The 8,828-nt window shown below is 36.4% G+C and overlaps 1 protein-coding gene across 1 annotated transcript; it reads left to right on the top strand.

The window, feature by feature from the left end:
* The first annotated feature begins 947 nt into the window (after positions 1 to 947).
* Positions 948 to 8,512, top strand: LOC128092644 (UPF0746 protein DDB_G0281095-like). Its single transcript, XM_052706919.1, has 2 exons — positions 948 to 975; positions 7,956 to 8,512. Exons 1-2 carry the CDS (start codon positions 948 to 950, stop codon positions 8,510 to 8,512), a joined length of 585 nt encoding a protein of 194 aa, XP_052562879.1.
* Positions 8,513 to 8,828: the final 316 nt, after the last annotated feature.

Here is an 8,828-nt window from a genome sequence, read left to right as displayed (position 1 = left end):
ACGAAAATCCGTTGGTTGCCAACTGGCGTGACATGTGTGTATGTGAGTGTTGTGAATGAAACACGTCTGGGAACAAAAAATGAAACAAACAACTTTGCATATGACACGAGCCTATCGATGAGCGATAAATTAAAAACCGGAGCGCGTCAATAGGGTACCTTTCGCACAATACTAGGTGAGGTTTATTCTTAAATTTTTAATTAAAAATATTTCAGTCTTTGTCCTCAAATCTTTTAAATTCAACAAAAATAATCACAAACCTGATATATAACCCCTATTAACTCTACAAAAGACACATGGTAAAAGTAATTAATTCAACTCAATTTTTACCTCTACACACCGTGACAACAGACTTCTGTGGACCTCGTAGGTTCGGCTGCTGGAGCTCCGGGCGGTAAGATTTATCTCAAAGCCATTTATCACTCAAAAACCCCCCAAAAAATAAAAAATGCTCCAGAAGCACACACACGTACGGTAGATTGATGCAATTCGGTAGCGGCGGCGGTCTAGTTTCAGGTAGCGAAGGTTACCTGGTTCGGCGAGCGAGTAACATCATCACGGACCGTGTGAATGTGAACCATTTGAATCACGATTATCCTCTCCTCGCGCTTGTCGAAATCCCGCCGAAGGTTTCGGGCGTCGGATGAATATTACTCATGCGTGGCTCAAGTGCACTAGGTCAGTCGCGCGTTGATCTTTCGGGGATCCCTCGCGTGCGGTGGGAACGAAAGGATTTTCGGTGGCATTTTGGCTAATCTTCGGGTCACGTCCAGGGGAATGCCTGCCGAAGGTCTGCACTGGAGTGTGGGACTAATACGTTGTTGTTTTCGATGGGGCGTTCGCCGATCGCCAACCTTTAGCGATTAAATTAATAAGCCGCATCGACACCTACTGACCAGCCAGGCGGTCCGCGTGCATCCAGGTGTCGATAAATTACGCGAATTAACATGATCTACGGCTTTGGATGTGAAGCTGGTGAACGTGGAACGGTAGTGCACCATCTTCTTTTCCTGTGGTTGTCGAAACATAATAGGGGGGGAAGTTCTCGTATACATGGTAGGTTAAGCACTCGCTCCTCACCTACCTATTCTAAAGAATTCTAAACAGTTCTAAACAATTCTAAACAATACTAAACAATACTAAACAAAACTAAACAATTCTGAACTATTCATTACTATTCTAATCAATTCTAAACAATTCTAAATCACTCTGAACAATTCTTAACAATATTTAACAATTTTAAAGAATTCTAAACAATTCAAAACAATTCCAAGCAATTCAAACTATTGTAAACTATTCTAAACTATTCTTGACTATTGTGAACTATTCTAAACTATTCTAAACTATTCTAAACAACTTTAAACAATTATTAAAAATTCTAAGCCATTCTTAACAATTCTTAACCATTTTTAACAATTCTAAGCAATTATAAACAATTTAAAAAAATTAAACCAATCTAAACAATTCTAAACCATTCTGAACAATTCTAAACAATTTTACATAAGCCTAAACCAGGTCTGCCGAACGTTCGGCCCGCGGGCTGGATCCGACACGCGACGGCTTTTTGAAATAGTTCTATGACCGGCTGTTCATGAAATATTCAATAAATAAATTGATTGTCTGAATTTAAAAAAAGTAAGCTTGAGATCAATTTTTTATCATATTATAACAACATTCTTCATGTTTGAATTTAATTCTTATAATTTCTATACTGATATTCTTAAACTGAAAAATGGTGCAAGAAAACAAAACTCTCCATTTCATAAAATTGTGAAATTCATTTAAAAAAAAACTTGGATTATGGTTGTACAAAATGAAACTAAATTCAAATTTCTTTCAGTTTTAACTGTGCATACTTCACATTGGATTTTTTTCTATTTTCAATTATTTTTTTTTAGATAAGTTACTAAGTAATGTATTTTTTTAAAACAACTTTTCTGTGATAAAGGTTTTTTTTAAAAAAAAAAACCTTAAAAAAGTAAATTATTCGTACTGATCGCGCAAATATTTTGAAAATATTAAAAAATGTCTTAATATGAGTCAAAAAATTAGGGAGCAAAAATATATTTGTCCATAAAATTGGAATAACGAATTGAAAATGATTTAATATATATGGGTAATTCTCTACCAACTCACACGAAATCGGGAAAAGTTGCCCCGACCCCTCTTCGATTTGCGTGAAACTTTGTCCTAAGGGGTAACTTTTGTCCCTGACCACGAATCCGAGGTCCGTTTTTTTATATCTCGTGACGGAGGGGCGGTACGACCCCTTCCATTTTTGAACATGCGAAAAAAGAGGTGTTTTTCAATAATTTGCAGCCTGGAACGGCGATGAGACAGAAATTTGGTGTCAAAGAGACTTTTATGTAAAATTAGACGCCCGATTTGATGGCGTACTCAGAATTCCGAAAAAACGTATTTTTCATCGAAAAAAACACTAAAAAAGTTTTAAAAATTCTCCCATTTTCCGTTACTCGACTGTAAAAAATTTTGGAACATCTCATTTTATGGGAAATTTAATTTACTTTTCGAATCTACATTGTCCCAGAAGGGTCATTTTTACATTTAAAACAAAATTTTTCATTTTAAAATTTCGTGTTTTTTCTAACTTTGCAGGGTAATTTTTTAGAGTGTAACAATATTCTACAAAGTTGTAGAGCAGACAATTACAAAAAATTTGATGTATAGACATAAGGGGTTTGCTTATAAACATCACGAGTTATCGCGATTTTACGAAAAAAAGTTTTGAAAAAGTTACTTTTTGCGTTTCTCTTTGTTTCGTCGTCCGTGTCTGTCGCGGGTGACCATGAACGGCCATGGTCGACGACGACCAACTTTTTCAAAACTTTTTTTCGTAAAATTGCGATAACTTGTGATGTTTATAAGCAAACCCCTTATGTCTATGTATCAAAATTTTTGTAATTGTCTGCTCTACAACTTTGTAGAACATTGTTATGCTCTAAAAAATAACCCTGCAAAGTTAGAAAAAACACGAAATTTTAAAATGAATAATTTTGTTCTAAATGAAAAAATGACCCTTCTGGGACAATGTAGATTCGAAAAGTACATTAAATTTCCCATAAAATGACATGTTCCAAATTTTTTTACAGCCAAGTAACGGAAAATGAGAGAATTTTTAAAACTTTTTTAGTGTTTTTTTTTTCGATGAAAAATACGTTTTTTCGAAATTCTGAGTACGCCATTAAATCGGGCGTCTAATTTTACATAAAAGTCCCTTTGACACCAAATTTCTATCTCATCACCGTTTCAGGCTGCAAATTATTGAAAAACACCTCTTTTTTCGCATGTTCAAAAATGGAAGGGGTCGTACCGCCCCTCCGTCACGAGATATCGAAAAACGGACCTCGGATTCGTGATCAGGGACAAAAGTTACCCCTTAGGACAAAGTTTCACGCATATCGAAGAGGGGTCGGGGCAACTGCTGTGTGAGTTGGCGGAGAATTACCCATATTTTTTACACTTTTAAATTTTCTGTATTTCAAAACATTTTAAATATTTTTTCAAAATATTTAAAAAAAGGTGTACAACAAAGTTTTTTTATAAGAGATATTCGAATTCAAATTTCGTTTGAATTAATTTTATCATGTCTCATTGTATTTTTTTTATATTGAAATGTTGAGGAAAAACGACCATTGCAATTTGAATGTTTTTTATTAAATTTTATCGAGGTATTTAATTGCAATCGTCAAAAACAATAACTATACAATTTTGAACAAACAAAAATTAAAATATGTCAGATAAACACATTTTTGATAGTTATCTTTGTGTTTTATTCTAAAAATCAAGATATACTTTTTACTTTTTTCAAACTTTATCAAATATTAGTTCCAGCCCGCCACTCCTTTTTTTTGTTGTCCAATACACAATTGATTTGTTGCTTTTAAAGTTTTTTAATACTACTGACTCAAGGCGGTTTCGAAAACACCCAAAAATCAAGAAATCCTGTTTTTGTTTACGGGACCTTTTTCAAAAAATGCTAGATATGATTCTAAATGAGGGAAAATGCAGTTTTAATTGTTTTCATATAATAAGACTTCAATTTCTATTGAAATTTTGATGTTTTTCGAAAAAATATGTATTCCCTAAATTTTGGGCCCGGCTTGAAGGCAAGTTTCTTTACAAATTTGACAGATGTCAATTCATAAATGGTATCTTAATATCCTAAAATCTGTACCTTGAGAACGAAAGTAAATCTAAAATATTAAAAACATACTTACTACTTTATACGTAATTGAGATAAACTGTATCAGCATAAGCCAAGTCCAGTACTAACTAAACATTCCCATAATTTCGCTGCCAGCCAACGAGTATTGTAAATGAAAACGGGTACCGTAAACTGGGGTGACTTTGATAGCCCGGGGTGACTTTGATAGGTTTTTCAAATGCCCGTCAAATTAATATCTCAACAATTTTGAAAATTTTAGAGATAACTTATTCTCGAACATATATGCAAAAATGTGACTGTTCCATTCGATATATCAAAATTAGTGGCCAGATCAAATTTCTATCAATTTCACCCCGGGCTATCAAAGTCACCCCAGTTTACGGTACCGTAAAACGAGGTGACTTTGTTAGATTTGATATTTTTCCGACAAAATGAAGAATAAGAATAAGAGTGATGAATTTTTCATAAAATTCTGAAAAGTTTAAGAGCGAGTCCACGAACAGGGCATACCCCTTTGTATGGGACGTCGTTTGGACCTCACCAATTTGCCTGAAATTTTCAGGGGTTGTTTGTACATATAAAACTAGCATCTGACCAAAATATGAGCTGTCTAGGTCAACGAAAAGTGGGGCAAATCGGGACACAAAGTTTGAAGGTTCAAAAATGTCAAAAATCTTAAAAAGGCTATAACTTAGGCAAAATTCAATTTATTTTCAAAATTCAAAATGCATCTGAAAGGCCGATGGGTGGTGCGAGATGGGTATGCTTTGCTCGTGGACTCGCTCTAAAAAGTTAGTTAACTATAATTAAGAAAATATTGATGAATAGCATTATATAAATATTCTTAAAGTCGGAAGTCGGAATTCATTTTTCGTATTTTTTGGGCAATTAAATAAATAGAAGATGTTTTTTTTTTGTTAATAGTAAGTACTGTGTGTTTTTGAAACATAATTTAAAAAATCGTAGAACAAAGATCTTATAAAATGTGAAAACTTGTGATTCGTGCTTCGAATTCTGTTTAAAATGCACTATGAATTGATAACTTTATAAACTAAACAAGTTTTATCGAATTTTAGGCAAAATTCTAACTTTGTTACAATTTTATCTAGTTTTTATTTAATTCGTTCAAAAGTTTTTAAATTATTTAACTAAATATAAACATTGATTTTTTATTTCTTGAAAACTTTATCAGCAATCTTTGTGATAGTAAATTTTACGTAAAAATATAATTTAACCAACTTAAATCTGATTTTAACAAGAAAAACTATGCTATCAAAGTCACCCCGAATTTCAAAATAAGAATTTCCAACTCAAATTTTTTAAACACAATTGAATTTCCCAAAAAAAAAGTGCATAGACCTTGTGTGACCTACCCCAGTACATGTTTTAAAAATAAAAAAATCTTAAGAAAAACCTTACAAGTTGAAAAATATTGCAAAAATAAATTGAAATCCTATCAATGTCACCCCGGTTTTGTTCTTTGGTATTGTTCTTTGGAGTGAACCTATTTTGCCCGAATTATTCTTAACTATACCTACAACTTGATAAGAAATTCCGGGCTCAAGATACAGATTCTAAAATATTCAGATACCATTTTTGAAAAGGCAGGTTTTTATGGAGGTTTTCATACGAATTCAAACGATCATATTTTTTCTATTTTGACGATTATAAAGAAAATTTCGAAAACCCGAAAAATCCATTCACAGTGAAAAATCTCAACAAGGTTTAGAAATACAACATGATATTAGAAATAAACATAATTCAGTAACAACCTGGAATTTCTGACCTACAAACATAACGTTTACAATTTTTTTAACTCTCCTTTTGAGGATCTCTGGATCTCAAAGAAAAAAGGCAGATCCAATAGACCACAACTCAGTGCAGCTTGTAAATCAATGCGAAACTTCCAGGGCTGTAAATTAATTTGTGAAAAAGAATTATAATCCCATAACTTCTAGCTACCTCTCGTAGAAGACTCCTAGAAGAAGCACCATGCCACTCCGTGATGGTCCCATATGCAATGGTTGCCAAGATAACTTCTAGCTACCTCTCGTAGAAGACTCCTAGAAGAAGCACCATGCCACTCCGTGATGGTCCCATATGCGATGGTTGCCAAGATCGCTTCGCGATGCCGGCAAGCATCTTCGCATCATACCTTCAATCTCATCTTTTACAAGACTTTATGTAACGATGGCTCGCTTCAAGATGCTGCTACCTCACACTAGAGCTAAAAGCTCTGATCATTTTAGAGGGGATTTTGAGGGAGGCAGGGGGAGTAAATCATATCGCCATAAAACATGCGTTTTGGTTCAAATGTTAAAGTCAAAACAGGCATCGCTTTGAGAAACGACCAACGTCGTCTTCGTGTTGATTAATAGAATGATGCTACCGGTTAGTGAGTGCTACTAAGAGCTGCCGGAGCATAAACGGTGCGGCTTGTGCGAGGGGGCTTGAACGCCTCTTGTTTATGGTGATGGTGATGATCAAGACGATTATGATGAGCCTGATCGTTTTCTTGCTTGTTGCTGCTGCTTTGGCAGTAGTATCTTGTAGTTTGGCTAATAGTACCGCTAGTAGCTGCTACTAGTACGCAGCATCACTGGTGTGGGAGCTCCGCGTGTGAAAAAGCAGGCTTAACTAGCGCCACAAGTTAGACGGGACTTTAGCAGATTGCGAGATTATTGAATTAAGATTAGGATTTAGTTGTGTGCTGAAGTGGCTGCTCGGGGCTGGAGAATTATCGATTTGAAACGCAACATGTACGATTGCGCGTACGTGTCGGCGAGATTCTAGTTGCTAATTAGCCATTAATGTAGAAAAAACTTATGTTGAGGTGATTTATGGTCTGCTAAGAATACCAGGGTGTTGCGCGATGAAAAGTTGCGTATAATTTTTAAACTCGATTTTTAAAATCTACTGATTTTATTGGTTATTATACGCTCTTTAACCTTCAAGAAACTTATTTTATCTCTCCTAATTGCATCAATAGTCAACGTATCGAAAGGCTTCCATTTCAAAAGTTCGCAAATTTGAAAGGTCCCATCAATTGGCGAAACATTGTGCAATCGTCTCCAATCAGCAAATTTCAGCCAGAGTCCATGAACTGACCTCCAAGTTGCAAATTTTTCACTCTGCACACGTCATAACAAAGTGTTCGTGTGCCATATGGAAATATGATATACGATGCTTCATCGCCGAAAATCAATAACCCAACATTGTGACCGGCGGATAATTTATGTCCCCCGTAACTTTGTTTTAAAATGGCGCATCTGCGAACCCACAACGGCTGCGATCGGTGCTGGTCACCAAATCAGCTGAGATCCTGGTGGTGGTGACCGAAACGCACAACTCAACCGATCATTAGTAAATCTACGCTATTAAGTCGGCTTTTACGACCATTTCAGCCCCAATTAATTAGACGCACTGGGCCGAACGATAAATTCCAGATCGTTTCGGGGGCTCGTCCTCTCTGTCTTTCTCGTTGGCGATCAGATTTATGCTCACGAGCTGGAGACTGAATTGTAACATAAATTTGAAGAAGCACGCTTATTGTTTCCAGGGTCCTTTAACCCTCACAGAAGCAAATCACTCATAATGGGACTCAAAACAAGAATTAATTTTGAGATTTAGGAAAAATAATGCAATTGTACCATCACAAAACAAAAATGGTGTATGGTGAACGACTCCACCGAGACAGGACTTAAACAGAAACAGAAACAGAAACAGAAACAGAAACAGAAACAGAAACAGAAACAGAAACAGAAACAGAAACAGAAACAGAAACAGAAACAGAAACAGAAACAGAAACAGAAACAGAAACAGAAACAGAAACAGAAACAGAAACAGAAACAGAAACAGAAACAGAAACAGAAACAGAAACAGAAACAGAAACAGAAACAGAAACAGAAACAGAAACAGCAACAGCAACAGCAACAGCAACAGCAACAGCAACAGCAACAGCAACAGCAACAGCAACAGCAACAGCAACAGCAACAGCAACAGCAACAGCAACAGCAACAGCAACAGCAACAGCAACAGCAACAGCAACAGCAACAGCAACAGCAACAGCAACAGCAACAGCAACAGCAACAGCAACAGCAACAGCAACAGCAACAGCAACAGCAACAGCAACAGCAACAGCAACAGCAACAGCAACAGCAACAGCAACAGCAACAGCAACAGCAACAGCAACAGCAACAGCAACAGCAACAGCAACAGCAACAGCAACAGCAACAGCAACAGCAACAGCAACAGCAACAGCAACAGCAACAGCAACAGCAACAGCAACAGCAACAGCAACAGCAACAGCAACAGCAACAGCAATGAAATTGAAATTTCGCTCATCTGAGGGTTTAAGTTTTCACAGGAAACGCGGGGGTCAAACACGAGAGACCTCCACGCGACGGCGGTGGCACCTTAATTGCCCAATTTTGGTGACACTCGGAGGCAGAGGCCAAAATAGCCGAATAATTTTGCCAGAATTGATGCGCTCTCGGACGCAAGCTGAGTTATGATGCAACACAGAGTTCGGCGGACGGTGTGTTTCGCCGGGTGCAATTTATGGCATAAATGCTGCTGCTGATTCTAATCTTAAACGGTTAAGTGCGATGTTATGGGGTGTTTTGCTGATGATGGAACGGGC

This window comes from Culex pipiens, chromosome 2 (assembly GCF_016801865.2).
Source record: "Culex pipiens pallens isolate TS chromosome 2, TS_CPP_V2, whole genome shotgun sequence".
Classification (NCBI taxonomy): Eukaryota; Metazoa; Arthropoda; class Insecta; order Diptera; family Culicidae; genus Culex; species Culex pipiens.
This window is presented reverse-complemented; position numbering and strand designations above follow the sequence as displayed.